The sequence below is a fragment of the Bos taurus genome, chromosome 26 (genome assembly GCF_002263795.3).
Source record: "Bos taurus isolate L1 Dominette 01449 registration number 42190680 breed Hereford chromosome 26, ARS-UCD2.0, whole genome shotgun sequence".
In the NCBI taxonomy this organism is placed as follows: Eukaryota; Metazoa; Chordata; class Mammalia; order Artiodactyla; family Bovidae; genus Bos; species Bos taurus.
Genome location: NC_037353.1, coordinates 50,500,825 through 50,516,560, shown reverse-complemented (window position 1 = coordinate 50,516,560; position 15,736 = coordinate 50,500,825). Strand labels below are relative to the sequence as shown.

Genomic DNA, 15,736 nt, shown 5'->3' with positions numbered 1-15,736 from the left:
ACCTGCATGAGGGATCTTCCCGGACCAGGCGTTGACCCGAGGCTTCTGCACCTGCATGAGGGATCTTCCCGGACCAGGCGTTGAACCCGAGGCTTCTGCACCTGCATGAGGTATCTTCCCGGACCAGGCGTTGACCCGAGGCTTCCGCACTGGCAGACAAATGCTTAACCTCTGGGCCACCAGGGAATCCCAGAACATTGTTTATTGCGGTGAACTTTGAGGACACCCAGTTGATGGCCTTGGAGGTAAGAAGTTGACCTTGTAGAGTAAAACCTTGACATCAAACAGGCGCTTCCATGGGATCATCTACAGCTGTATCTGGAGACTGAAGAGGGTGAAATTAGCAAGAAGTTCTCCTGGGGGCATTTTTCTGTTTTCCCCAAATACACCCTCCATTATGCTCCTCTTCACAAACCAAGATGGCCAAGGCACACTCAAAGCATGTCCCCTGGACTGAGCTGCAATTCTGCATCCTACTCTGGGTCAGAGAGCCTCTGTCTAGGTTGAAAGAAGCAACACCATCACCCAAAAGACAGGACAAGACAAAATAATTTAGTGTCCGGAGGTTTCGCAGCCACTACCCCTGAGTCTGTCCCCAAATCAAGCCCACACCTAGAGAGAGTCAACTGCGTGAGAGAAAAGGAAACACTCTTTTTATACTCCGACAAAGTATATGTTTATGCTGCCTGCACCCCACCCCAGTGCAAGGGCTATGGTCAGCGAGTGTGGGCAGCGAGGAGGGGTCAATGTGCTGAACCCTGTCTTCATACGAACCACGAGTTGAGCCCTTTCACTTCTACATACATGAGTTTCCAGAATCCCCCAAAAATTAGCTACTGAGAACGTGCGAGCATGGCTTCTCTGCATGCTATGAGGTAGTGCCAGAAAACACGTGACTCCAAATTAAGATTGCTGTAAAACTATATCTTTAAAACACCCAAGAAAACAAGAGAATGAGCTGCACTCCAATGCGAGTGTGGAGTCTGGTTTTCTTCAGAATCAGATTGATGGGACACTGTGCATCTCTTTGTGGCCTCAAACTTGCATGGACAATGACTTAATATCCACTTTCCTATGCTGACCTACCTGTAATGCAGGAGACTCAGCTTCGATCCCTGGATCTGGAAGATCCCCTGGAGAAGGGCAGAGCTACCCACTCCAGTATTCTTGCCTGAAGAATCCCAAGGACAGAGGAGGCTGGCGGGCTACAGTCCATGGGGTCACAAAGAGTCAGACACAACCGTGCACACAAGCATCTCGAGCTCCTACCTTGTACACAGGTCATGAGTCTAGTCAACCAGTTGTTTCTCTCGAGAGCCCTGCAGTTTTGTGAATAGCCTGCACCCTGAGTCTTCGGGGCCTCCTACCTGGGCCGACGGACACTCCATGGATGCCTGGCTACGAGAAGATTGTGTGCACGTAGGTCACTTGCCATGAGATTTTAGTTTGTCCTTTCAGATCGAAGCATCAATATTCCCTGGCATTTATTTCCTCCCCGAAAAAAGATTATGAAACTTGTGGCTTTCTGAGAGGGAGACCAGACGTCAGCATAAATCCTGAGACCCACACATCACCTCCCGGCTCACTACAGCAGGTGTCGTTTCTTGGAGTTTGAGTGACTGGATCACTGCTCCCAGTTTCTGTGAAGCTTTCACCCTCATGGAGGTAACGCTGAAATCTGGCCACCAGGAGACCACTGCACTCTGGAATCAGTTCTAATAGAGCTCTTGACCTTGGGGCTTCTTCACTGGTCCTTTATCAGATCTCAGCCTGCCTCTCACCGCCTTTGACCCTGGCGTTCAGTAAGCACTTGGCCTTCAGCGGTTATCGTGAATCCCCCTGTAGCAGACACGACGAGAGTGGCGGGACGTTCCCGGGGCCCTTGCTTTCTGGCAGCAGACGCGTGGCTCTGAGATGAAGGCAGGTCTGTCTGCCCTTGCAGGACCGGGATGGGGGGTGTCTGCTGCAGAATCTTCTTCTTTGGGGGCTCCATTCAGCAGTCAAGAGCACACCCAAATGCTCCTGGAGTAGTAAGTGTGCAGTCACCTAGGAGAGTCTCTCCTCTCATCTCCCATGAGGAAGAATGTATTTCCGCTCTTTATGGTAATTCATGGTTTGAAAAAAAAGAAACTGAAGTCGCTCAGTCGTGTCCAACTCTTTGCAACCCCATGTTCTGTAGCCCACCAGGCTCCTCCGTCATTGGGATTTTCCAGGCAAGAATACAGAAGTGGGTTGTCATTTCCTTCTCCAGGAGATCTTCCTGACCCAGGGATTGAACCCGGGTCTCCTGCATTGCAGGCACACACTTTACCGTCTGAGCCACCAGGGAAGTCCCTTAAACTATAAATTCATAATTCAGTTCTGTTCAAGTCTGTGATGCCTCCTGCTGGAACGTGCGCTCAGCTTCACGAGGCAGGTAGAGGAGGTGGCCTTTGCTGCTGCAAAGGGAAGGAGGGCGGGTGTCTGGCTGGAGCACAATGGGAGATGTACTCTCAGCGCCGGGAGGGGCTGGAGAGACCCAGGAGCTAAGGGGAAAGGCAGCCCGCACAGCCAACAGGCCCGGCCGCCACGATTCCTACTAAAGCAAACATCCTCAGATGATGGGCGGGGCCAGTCCGTGGCTCTGAGTCCATCCAGCTCTTAGACACTCGCGGGGAAAGGCCCAGCACAGAGCAAATGGCCCCAAACGCCCAATGAGGAAGTTTGTTTGCCCATTTTTAACCTTTTACTATGGAAAAGTTCTATGTGACAATGGAACAGGCTATTTAACCCTCCCAGATACACATTTCCCAGTTTCAACAACTATCTCAAGGCCAGTATTGATCACTTTTAGTTCTCATTACCCCTCAACTCGGAATAGTTTGAAGCAAACCCCAGCTATTGTAAATATATCAGGACACACGACGAAACTATAAAGACATTTTAACAGCAATCATAGTCACACCTAAAAAATAAACAACACATATTAACAAACAGCTTACTGTTATCAAAGAGCTTCTCAGACATTGCTCAGATTTCCTTGACTGTTTTATTTTAAAACTTTATTTCTCAAGTCAAGTCAAGATTGTTTGTACACAGCTCTCCGTGACTCTCTCCTAAATTTATTTTAATCTGTAGGTTTTTTCCCTTTTGCTCCAGCTTTTTTTTTTTCATTTGTTTTTAAAGACATCAGAATTTCTTCTTAACTGTGGAATCTCCCACAGTCTGGACCTTGGCTTGTGGATATCACTGGATCTCCAAGGTGTGCTGTAACTGGTTCTTCTGACCTGGTAGGTTCTGCAACTCTCTAGCAGATCTGGAGGCTGTATGAGTTTGAGTTTGATAAGTATTTGGGCAAGAATCCTTCACGGTTGTATTGAGTTCCTTCTGTCAAGAGGCATCTGATGTCTGATCCTCTGTCTTCTGTGATGTGAGCAGGTGACTTGCCCTCATCCTTTCTTTCTAAAAGGACTTTTTCATGCTAATGTTTCAATTATATTATCTCATTTGCATTTAGTACCTTGACAACTTTTATAAAGCAAAACATACCTTCATAAATCATTTGGTTCCCTGGGGGTGTACTTCAAACAGAATACCCAAAGTAAATTATTGATTCCTTCCCTTTAATTTTTGGAGAACAAAATGGCAGCCCACTGCAGTATTCTTGCCTGGAGAATTCCATGGACAGAAGACCCTGACGGGCTACAGTCCATGGGGTCGCAAAGAGTCAGACACGACTGAGCGACTCTCACTCATCACTCACTCCCTGTAATACTGATTCTCAAAATACTGTGTCGTTTCTCTAGCACCATTCTCCAGCAATGACAGATTCATTATCAATTCCTAGATCTACACATAGTTGGTACGTTTCAATCCGTCTTCGTTTTTAATTTTAGCCTTTAAGAGACAAAGTGTGTCTCTGTCTTGGTGATTCTTGGGTAGTTATCAGGTAGGATGTGCACTTTTTCAAAATGTAGGCGTGCATCTTTTCTATGTAAAGATATTTTCCTTGAACTATTTTTTAATGTTTGTTCTATTTCATTGCTTTGAGTTTCCATATTGGTGACGCCAAGTACACTGCTTGGCCCCCAAAGTGTTTCTTCCCCTTTTATTTCCAATTTCTTGGATCTCTGGGATGTCTTTCCTATCTTTCTTTGGTCCAATGTCCCGTTTCCCACTGAATTTGTCTGTTCTGATACGTGCTGCTATTTCATAGCATCCACCATCTTCTTTGAAAACTTTAGCTCCTGTTCAAAGAATCAGGTAAAGTTTCATCGGACCGTGGGGCTGTCTTCCCGCTTCTTCTGCCTGTGTGCTCGTCTAGGCTGTGTTCTCCTCCTGTTCTCTCGCTGACCTGATGTGGGGCCAGATGGTGACCGTTGCTGCAGCTCCAGGTGGACTGGAGTGACCTGATGTGGGGCCAGACGGTGACCGTTGCTGCAGCTCCAGGTGGACTGGAGTGACCTGATGTGGGGCCAGATGGTGACCATCGCTGCAGCTCCAGGTGGACTGGAGTGACCTGATGTGGGGCCAGACGGTGACCGTTGCTGCAGCTCCAGGTGGACTGGAGTGGCCTGATGTGGGGCCAGACGGTGACCGTTGCTGCAGCTCCAGGTGGACTGGAGTGGCCTGATGTGGGGCCAGATGGTGACCGTCGCTGCAGCTCCAGGTGGACTGGAGTGGCTGCAGGAGGACGGAGACCCAGGACGGCCTTGCTGGCTCTGGGCCCTGGCGCCTGCTCTCGTGCCACCGCGCGGTGTGACTGTGCCCTCTGCTTCCTCACGTTCCCCGGACCGCCTCTCCCCTTTCCTTGGTATCTTATCTAAGGAGTGTTAAGATTATGCTCGCGTCTGTTTCTCTGAGTTCATCCCTGGTTTTATCCTGCAAGGGGCACCCTGCTCACTGACCCCCGTGGGTCACCTTGGCCCCTTCGCAGTCAGTAGCCGAGAGGTGCCTCCAGCTTCAGTGTCCCCGCTCTCAGAGGCCACAGCCAGCGGCTGCTCCTCTGTCCAGGGCATCACAAGCTCCTGGGGTCAGGGCCCTGGGATGGGCCTCTGGCTCCTCTCAGCTTCTCTGGGCGGCTGCAAACGACCTGAGGGTCCTTGGTGCCCTGCTCACAGTGTAAGTTCTGGGGACCCCTCGCCCCATAATTTGTGAGGACACTGCAGGCTTCTTGTTCTAACAGCTCTGCCTACTTCTGTGTGAGGACTCAGATAGGTTAAAAAGCATCCTTCGCTGCATTTCATGTCAGGAGGTCTGTTTGGTCTTGAGCCTCAGGACAGGGAGCCCTAAGCATCGTGTGTTATATGACAGATGCGATCAGGTCGTCACGTGTCCTCCAGGGCCCCCGAAGGTGACTCTGGCTGCAGCCAGCGGGGGCGGGAGGGTGGTCTGGGTTTCGCTGTTGTTGGCACAGAAGTGACGCAGCAGCCTCTGTGAGATGCACCCCAAGCCCTCAGGCTGAGGGCCCCCCGGCCGCTTCTCAGGGCTGAGAGCGTGGTGACCTCACGGATGCGGCTAGAAATGGCCTATCAAAGGCACCGTGGGGCGGACGCTGGTGGGCCTGGCAGTGTCTCCTGTCACCTGTTGGGGGACATCGCTGGTGCGCTGAGGCTGCCAGTGCGAGTCCCCAGACGAGGGAGGCGGCCGCACAGGGTCCGGGACCCGCCTGAGGACCTTTAATCTCCAGGGAGTCCTCTCAGCTTTAGCTGACGAGCCCTTAAGATGACCATGTAGCACCCGCAGAGTCGGGCTGGGGGCAGATGTGGGGTCGGGCCTTCTCCAGCAGCACGGTCGCCTGTCTCTGGACCTGGGGAGCCTGCTCTTGGTGCTCACAGGGGCTCCTCCACACCCCAGAGGGGCCAGCTTCTGGCACGGAGATACGCCTTCCCAGGCGGCCTCCCCAGGAAGGAACGCTGGCCTCCGAGACCAAGCATGCCTGCAGCTGGCACCCCTCCATCCCTCCCAAGGCCCACGCTGACCAGGCTTCAGGGAGGCGGGGGTCATGGGGGGTCTGCTCACTTCCTCATCCCCTCCCTCCACCCGCGTGACTCCTGGTTCACAGCGCTCTGAGCATGTGGACAGAAAGGCTGGGTGAGTGTGGTCACCCCCGTGGAAGGGCTGCTTGTCCTCCAGAGAGCAGAGAGGAGCTCCGTAACCCCCAGAGCCCCTCCCGGGCAGGTGTCACAGCATCGAGGGTTGGGGGTGGGGCCAGGGCAGGACGAGCAGGGCTGAGGGGAGCAGGGCAGGGGTGGGCATGAGGGGGTTAGCCAGGCAGTCAGCGGTCAGCAGTCAGACAGAGCAGAGGGCAGTGAACTCTGGCTGGAGGAGTACCTGAGGTCTGAAACAGCCCAGGCCACAGCCTGGAGGCCTCAGCCTTCTCCTCCAGGGGGTTCTGTGTCCCTGCCCATGTCAGGGCCTCGTCTCTGCCCATCCTGGAACCTCGTCCCTGCCCATCTTAGAGCCCCATCCCTGCCATCTTAGAGGCCCATCTCTGCTCATCTTATAGCCCCATCCCTGCCATCTTAGAGCCCCATCTCTGCTCATCTTATAGCCCCATCTCTGCCCATCTTAGAGCCCCATCTCTGCCCATCTTAGAGCCCCATCCCTGCCATCTTAGAGCCCCATCTCTGCTCATCTTATAGCCCCATCTCTGCTCATCTTATAGCCCCATCCCTGCCCATCTTAGAGCCCCATCTCTGCCCATCTTAGAGCCCCATCTCTGCCCGTGTCATGGCCCCATCTCTCCCGTGTCAGAGCCCTGTCCCTGCACACTGTGGAGCAGGGCTGCTCTATTGGGCTGGGGACAGCACTTCCTGCTCAGCTCCCATGGCTCCCTGATTGGGGTGAGAGCCCGGATGTACCCTGGGCCATGACTCCATCCTGGGGGGGCATCCTTCTCAATGCCAGCGTTGGCTTTGAGTCTGGACCTCCACGTAGGTGGGCAGTGCCAGCTGAGCTGGTGCCCTGCACCCCAGCCCAGCCGGGGGCCTGGAGACCACCTGACTGATGGCCCAGTCTTCTGACAGCAGCCAAAGGCACCCTCCTACGCTACAACAGCGAGGCTAAAAACTAGAGAACACAGATCTTTCCAAGTTGGCCTCATCCGAAGACCATTTGTTACAAGCCACATGACAGAGTGTCTGAGGCCCCACAAGGCAGAGATTCACAGAAACTTTGATTCCTGCAGAATTTTATATCATGTCTCACACCGGAGTTACAGCCTGGCAGCATTTTGATGATAAATTCCTAGCCCTCTTTGCCAGAGGAAAGAACAGATTCTCCCATCGATTAAATTAAATAAAAGATGAGATGTCATCCGGCTGAACAGAAGGCTGGAACCCAGCCTGGGGAAGGGTTGGTGGGGATCGTCAGAAGCGCCAGAGACAATGAAGGAGAAGTATCACCATGACTGTCATCACCGTGATTGTCACTGTCGTGTCACTGCCATCCTCACCATCACCACCACCACCACCACCACCATCAACACCAACATAACTACCATCACCATCACATCACCATCAACGTCACCATCATCAACATCAGCACCATCATCACCGTCACCACCATCGTCACCACCATCTTCGTCACCATCACCACCATCAGCTGCATCACCATCACCACCACCACCACCACCACCATCAACACCATCATAACCACCACCAGCAGCATCACCATCATCATGAAGACCATCACCATCGGCATCAACACCATCATCACCATCACAACATCACACCATCACCATCACGTCACCATCAACGTCACCATCACAACATCACCACCGTCGTCACCACCATCAGCTTCGTCACCATCACCACCATCAGCTTTGTCACCATCACCACCATCAGCTTCGTCACCATCACCATCACTGTTTTCAGACCTGTCATTGTGCTGAGGAACTTACATGCCTCATTTAAGTTCTCCCAGCTGTAAAATGAGCCTCAAAGGGTTGTGAGAAGGACTAAATGAGGTGCAAGTAAAGTGGGAGGAGAGGGTTTGACCGTGTTTTCAGCAAGTATCAGGCGTCCTCTGATGGGGCTGCAGGGTCTCTGGGCCGCGCTGTGCTCCTTATCTCTGTCCTTCGCCTCAGGCGGCATCTGGCATCTGGTGCCCCACCTGGAATAATGAATAATCATAAAAAGCACGCCAAGGAAATAGGCATTCAGGAGTTGTTTTATGTCCAGGAATCATTTAGGAAGATGCAAGCCTATGGATCTCAGCTCCTCGGGATCTTGAGGATAAATAACCACATGTCCAAGTTCCATGCCCTGGCAGGGAACTCATGTCAGCTGCCAGGGACCTGGACCCCACCCTGGTGGACCCGCTGGCCGGGCACGAGGAGGGGCAGAGGAGCGAGTCAGGGTTTTGGGCAGCAGGAGCCGCAGGACACGCCACCCTTAACCCTTTGGGTCTCGGAGCAACAAGCCCCAGATGATGGCTGTGGCAGGAGTAGACACAGTTCCTGCCAGCCAGGGCTTTCCAGACCTCTTGGTGGGCACGGTGGCCATCCTGCCCCTGCTCATCAGCAGCAGGAAAGGGAGGTTGTCACCTGCAGGGAGAGGCTGGTGGGACCCGCCAGAAGCATCTGCTTTTGGCATTTCCTGCTGTACATTTTTATGAACAAATTGGACAGAGGTGCAGGAGGCCGGCTTATCACATCTATGGGGACTGCAAAATTGGGAGACAGAGCTAATAAACTGATGGCAGAATCAAGATGTTTAAATATTTCAACAGGACTGAAAAACAGGCTCACGTTAGCATCACAGATGGAGGCGTGTCGGGATCTTCCTGTTCAAACTGTTTTTCCAAAGACGTGGTCCAGCGTGTTCCCCTCACCTGCCCCATGCGGCAGGCGTGCATGCTGAGTCGGTGGGAGGGGCCTTAGATCTGGAGAAGCGCACCCTCCACTGTCGGCTGCTGCGAAGATCGCCGCCTTCTGAGCCAACCTCTCCCGCCCTCTCTCCGCCCCTCCTCCCTTCTTTTCTTCCTTCTCTCTCTCCTCACCTCCCCTCATAGACTGGACAGTGAAAACAAAATCAAAAACAAAAAACACTTTCCTTTGAACTGTAACAGGCAGCTGGTCTGTGGCCATAATTTCTTCGCCAAGGTGACCATTCCAACCCCAGAATGGCCATGCTGAACCATGCAGGAGGCAGAAAAGGCGAGTCTGTGGGTCCAAGAACTGGCCTCCAGGCAGGGACAGAAGTACCAAGGCCAGTGGCCCGAGTACCTCCACACCAGATAAACACAGGGAAGTCCGTCGTCTGCCAAAGAACTGCTGCCTCTGGAATCCTGCTGTACTGCGTCTGGTCTCGAGCATCCACCGGAAGCCTGTGCTGTCCTGGGCTCACGGGCAGGGTCAGAAAGCCCTGACACACGTCTCATGAGCGGTTCAGCTGCTGGAGCTCAGAGGCGGTTCTGGGGGAGGGGCAGAATGGGAGCAGGAAGGGGCAGAGCTCAGGGCGGGGCTTGGCCCCCTGTCTCCCAAGGGGGTGCAGGAGGCAGGGGACATGCCCCTCCCCTCGCAGCGAGGAGACCCCGGCCCTGCAGTGGTCCCCACCCGCACAGCCACCCCAGGGCCCGGGTACCCAGCCGGGCCCCTGGGGGCAACGCCTCTCACCCTCCGTATGATGTTGACTTTACTCTATTTTTCAGTATTAGGATTTACTTTTAGTACCAAGCTTTTCAGACTTAGGATGTAAAAAATATTTTTAGCAAAGTTTGCTTTGCTTTTGATTGACTCTAATTGAACCGATTGCTTTGCGGTCTGGAAGGCGTCCAGTGGTTCTGAACAAAATACTTCGTGGAAAAAGCTGTAATCCGCAATCATCACATGTTCCTATTAGTCTTGTTTCGAGTTAAAACAATGCAAGACTTGTTTCCACACTTCTATTTTTAACTAATGAAAATTTATTACAAAGAAATCCTAATTATACCGTTTGGAGTGTGATACAATGGCAAATCCACTGGCAATTTTCTTTTTTCAAAATTCCACATAATGGCATAAGAAGCGAAGAATGTAAGTTCTGAAATTGTTGGTTTATAAATAAGATTCCCTAATGGGCTGAGCAAGCAGGTTGTTTTTCTTTGCACATTCTGTGTGAGGTTGGATTAATCCACATTATAACCCTGATGCGTGGCAACCCTTGTTAGATGTAGCACATGCTACATATATTCCACGCCCCTAGCAAGTCCCAAACTGCTAACCTGCGTGTCTTCACGGCACCCTGGTCAGAGCTGGAGAAGCTGCAGCCTTGGTGGGTGTCAGGAGGTGAGACTGCCCTGGCTGGGTAGTTAAATGACTGTATGACTTAATGGAGCTTCCCAGGTGGCACCAGTGGGAAAGAACCCACCTGCCAATGCAGGCGACGTAAGAGACTCGAGTTTGATTCCTGGGTTGGGAAGATCCCCTGAAGGAGGCATGGTCACCCACTTCAGTATTCTTGCCTGGAGAACCCCACAGACAGAGGAGCCTGCTGGGCTGTGGTCCATAGGGTCACAAAGAGTTGGGCATGACTGAAGCAACTTAGCACGCAGCACCCGTGACCTGGATGGTTGTCTCCTCCTCCCAAATGCGGGGATAGAGACATGCCCAGAGCCTCCTGTGCATTGCCCTGGCCTCTGTTCCTATGTGCTGGGAGCACCTTCCGAGTGGTGACAACCACAAATGTCTGCAGACGCTGCCACAGGCCCCCCGGCAGCAGACCACCTGGGGAGCCCTGATCGTGACCTACATCAGGAAACCCGGACGTGCATGGTGTGCGTGCCTCTCTCCCCGCAATTCCTGGGGTGCAGCAGGCTTTTGAAATGCACGTGCCCCGCTGTTCTGGACCTGTGAGCACCCAGGATGCGAGGAAGTCATGGTGCTTCCCAGCGCACTTCTCTTTAGGACTTCCGGGAAAGGTGGCCTCTGATCAGAGTTGCACTGGCCTGTTGACATCACTGTCTGCAATCCTGGTCCTGGAGGGTGGGGGAGTTGTTGTTCAGTCACTAGGTCGTCCAACTCTGTGTGACCCCGTGGACTGCAGCACACCAGGCTTCCCTGTCCTTCACCATCTCCTGGAGCTTGCTCAAACTCATCCATTGAGTCGGTGATGCCATCCAACCATCTCATCCTCTGTCACCCCCTTCTCCCGCTTTTGATCTTTCCCAGCATCTGAGTCTTTTCTAATGAGGCAGCTCTCTGCATCAGGTGGCCAAAGTATTGGAGTTTCAGATTCAGCATCAGTCCTTCGGATGAATATTCAGGACTGATCTCCTTTAGGGTGGACTGGTTGGATCTCCTTGCAGTCCAAGAGGCTCTCAAGAGTCTCCTCCAACACCACAGTTCAAAAGCAGCAATTCTTTGGTGCTCAGCCTTCTTTATGGTCCACCTCTCACACCCATACATGACCACTAGAAAAATCATATCTTTGACTATGCAGACCTTTGTCAATAATGTGATGTCTCTGCTCTTTAATATGTTTTCTAGGTTGTCATAGATTATCTTGCAAGGAGCGTCTTTTAATTTTGTGGCTGTACCCACAGAGGGGTCTGGGTGTCAGAGCCAGGATGCCTTTTGGGCAGCAGGGGTCCAGTCGGCACCTTAGGAGATGGGAAGAGGTTGCTTGAGGATGAGGTGCTGGGCGGACCACTCCCAGGCAGGGCCGTGTCAGGGAGCAGGAGGGAAGGAGGTGGGAGTAACAGTGTGTGTTTGGTCAGATGCTTTCTTCCAGCAGCGAGCATCAAGGTGTGGTAGAAGGAGGTTTCCAGGTGCTTCCAGTACGAGGAGTAGAAGCACGAGGACCCCCGTCAGATGGGCAGTCAGACAAATGATGCGAGCTACCGGGTCGCTGATTCACAAAAGGGGGCTCTCTCTCCTTCCTCTGGGCCGCCCTGCCTGGCCCCTGGCCGTGCCCACGCTGGGTCCTGCTTCCTCCCTGTGGCCACCCCTGGGCTCACGGTCACCTAGCTCTCCCTGTCCTTTGCAGAGTCCCCAGGGTGTGGTCCTGTCTCACTGCCATCACTAAATCCTCCCTTTTGGGCTAAACCCCCAGACAGTGCTTTCTGCCCTCTGGGTGTAGATAGAATAATTTCCCCATGCCTTTGTTCAAAGTCAAGTCATCTCTAAAAGCCAAAGTGGAACCAGGTTCAAGATGCAGTGACTGGTCCAAGTGACAGATTGGCTCCGTCGCTCAGGTGGCAGTGGCGGCTGGCGGGGAAGCCTCGGGGCCGCTCGGCCTCCTTCCCAGGCCGTTCTGAGCGCTCTCAACCCTCAGGCCCCACCGAGGTCTCCCTCCGGCCGTGCTGTCCTGTCGGGGCTTTGGTCTCCACTTTCTGCCCCAAACGCAGCAAAGCAGTTTGTATCCCAAGAGCCAAGTCTCATCTGAGCTGTGCTTTGCAAAGTGTTCAAAGACTCTGCTCCTTCCAGGGGCCTGGAGGGCTTTGAAAGGTCACAGTGAGAATCAGGTGGGTCTCCAAAGTCTCAGTTGACTCTCTGTATCTTGTGCCCTGAAGGACGGAAGGCCACGTGAGTCCCAGTGCCGAGGAGGCGGAGAGACAGGACGTGGGCGCCAAGACACCCCTGCCCCAGATCCTTCTGCCGCTGGAGGAGCGAGTGACCCACTTCCGAGACATGCTTCTGGAGAGAGGGGTAAGGGGGCCCCTCCGTGGCTGCCTCGGCGGGGCTGGGGGGCGAACTGGCCATCGCCCCCCTAGGACCACGTCCCCTTCCTCACTGAGCTGTAGATAGGCTGCGTGCAGGACATTCAGGGGCCAAAAGACACGCAAAGGGACCAGTCCTAGGAGGGGGCGAGGCTTTGGGGGGTGCGATGCGTCACAGGGCGGTTCTTGCCACCTGTCCACGGATGCAGCTGAGAGGTGAGCAGATGCGGGTCTCCCGGAGGGGACGCAGGTTGCAGCGCTGGTTGGTGTCAATGGCCTTCCTGCAGGAGCCCAGCCAGCTTCTGACGTCCAGCCCTCCACGAGACACACCCTTGCGGTGACCTCACTCAGGGAGGGGCTCGCACCCCTCTGGGTCAGCCCAGTGGGTTTCGTGCAGGTGGGATGTCTTCATGGTTGTTGACTTCTGACTCACCTTTGAATTGAAGGGGGACATGCATTTTATAATTGAATCTCCTTCCAATGACTTTTATTTCCTGGTTTGGCTTTTGGGTATAAAATGAGCCTGATACAGTAGTTCAGCCCAGTTGGGTTTCTTCGTAGGATGAGCCCGAACGCAGAAGGCAGTGATGGGAGCTGGTGTGTAATGATAATTATTATGAACACTGTAAGTGGCCTTGGCAATGCAAAAGCAAATTCCCTCTGCAGGCAGCACCCAGGGCAGGCTGCCTCCTGGGAGGCCCCTCCCAGAGCAGGTGCAGCCGAGAACCGAGGGGAGGGTGGTCTGTGGAGACCCTGACTCCCCTGGGGAGAGTCTGAGCAGGGCTGGCACCTGGGCAGGCGGGGCCCACAGGCTCCCCGGAGCTGAGCCGGTGTGAGCTCTTGAAGAACTAGGAGAAGGAGATTATCTCAGCCGCCCTCCGAGGGGCCCCTCGTCTCCTCTGCACCATGAATTTTAATGTGTGCGTCGCTTTATCTGTCTGGAGACACACTCAAAAGTAAAATACAGCCCTTGGCGCGAGGACCTGGAGGAGAAGCAGGCTTGTGATCTGAGTGGCAATGCCGTGTGTTTAGTGTGAAGTCATGAGGACGCCTACGGGCACATGAACTCACACGCACAGGACGCGTTCCCGATGTGGACGGAGGGCAGCCTCTTAAAAAACATGATTTTAAGAGTTATACTTACTAGGTTAAAATGCTGGTTTTTTTAATTTAATTTTTTTTATTTTTTAAACTTTACATAATTGTATTAGTTTTGCCAAATATAGAATCCCTTCCCATGCAACTTTCTTCTTTCTTTCAAGATGTAGAGGTGATTTCATCACAAAATCCTGTAGGATGGGATGGCCTTGGAAGCAGCTGATGCTCTTGTGAGGGATGTATCTTTGTGTGTGTGTGTGTGTGTGCTGTGTGTAGAGGTGTGTGTGTAGAGGTGCGTGTGTGTGTGCTGTGAGTGTACACACATGTGTGTGTATATCTCTCTGTGTGTTCTGTGAGTGTATATATGTGTGCTATGAGTATATACATGTGTGTGTGCTGTGAGTGTATACACGTGTCTATCTGTGTGTCGTGAGCATATGTGTATGTCTCTCTTGTGAGTTCTGTGAGTGTATATATGTGTGTGTATATGTGCTCTGAGTGTATACACGTGTGTGTCTGTGGGTGTTTGTGTGTGTGTGCTGTGAATGTATACATGTGTGTGTCTGTGTGCCATGAGTGTGTGTGTCCCTCTGTGTGTTCTGTGAGTGTATATGTGTGTGTGTCTGTGTCTGTGTGTGCTGTGTGTACACGTGTGTGTCTGTGTGCCGTGAGTGTATATGCATGTATCTCTGTGTGTTCTGTGAGTGTACATGCGTGTGTCTCTGTGTGTGTGTGCTGTGAGTGTACACATATGTGTGTCTGTGTGTATCTCTCTGTGTGTTCTGTGAGTGTATATATGTGTGCTATGAATATATACACGTGTGTGTGCTGTGAGTGTATACATGTGTCTATCTGTGTGTCGTGAGTGTATATGCATGTCTCTCTTGTGTGTTCTGTGAGTGTATATATGTGTGTGTCTGTGTGCCATGAGTGTATATGTGCATCTCTCTGTGTGTTATGTGAGTGTATACTTGTGTGTGTGTGCTATGAGTGTATACACGTGTGTGTCTGTGGGTGTTTTTGTGTGTGTACTGTGAGTGTATACATGTGTGTGTCTGTGTGCCATGAGTGTATATGTGCATCTCTCTGTGTGTTATGTGAGTGTATACTTGTGTGTGTGTGCTATGAGTGTATACACATGTGTGTCTGTGTGCCATGAGTGTATAGGTGTGTCTTTCTGTGTGTTCTGTGAGTGTACGTGCATGTGTCTCTCTGTGTGTGTCCTGTGTGTACACGTGTGTGTCTGTGTGCCATGAGTGTATAGGTGTGTCCTTCTGTGTGTTTTGTGAGTGTACATGCGTGTGTCTCTGTGTGTGTGTGCTGTGTGTACACGTGTGTGTCTGTGTGCCATGAGTGTATATGTGCATCTCTGTGTGTGTTCTGTGAGTGTATATGTGTGTGTGTGTGTGCTGTGAGTGTGTACACGTGTGTGTCTGTGTGCCGTGAGTGTATATGTGTGTCTCTCTGTTTGTTCTGTGAGTGTATACACATGTGTGTCTCTCTCTGTGTTCTGTGAGTGTGTATACGTGTGTCTGTGTGTGTGTGTGCTGTGAGTGTGTACACGTGTGTGTCTGTGTGTGGTGTGTACTCCCTACCGGGCCCACCACAGACCCCACGTGGCTGATGGGCAGGGCTCCCCCGAGCCCTTCTCTCACTCCCTGCTTGGCCCTCACTGCCTTATTCTCAGCCTCCCCACGTCAACAGCAAAGACGTGACCTCTCCCCCTGGCTAAAGAGAGGAGAGAGAAGAAGATCTGGATTGTAAGTGAGGTCATGTTATTTGTCTTTGTCTAGCTTATTTCATTCGGCATAATGCTCCCAAGGCCCACCTTTGTTGTTGCAAATGGCAAGATCTTCTTTTTTATGGTAGAATAATATTCCATTGTGTGTGTGTATATCATTTATCCGTTGATAAACACTTACATTGTTTCCATGTCTTGGCTGTTGTAAATAATGCAGCTGTGAACATTGGAGTGCATGTATTTTTTTGAATTAATGTTTTCGTTTTCTTCAGAGAA

General features: G+C 52.2%; 1 protein-coding gene across 1 annotated transcript in view; it reads left to right on the top strand.

Moving 5' to 3' along the window:
• Positions 1-15,736, top strand: part of TCERG1L (transcription elongation regulator 1 like) — a 478,247-nt gene that overhangs the window by 56,330 nt on the left and 406,181 nt on the right. The window contains exon 6 of the mRNA XM_024985954.2: positions 12,475-12,610. Within this exon, the coding sequence (XP_024841722.1) occupies positions 12,475-12,610 (136 nt within the window). The remainder of the gene's footprint in view (positions 1-12,474; positions 12,611-15,736) is intronic.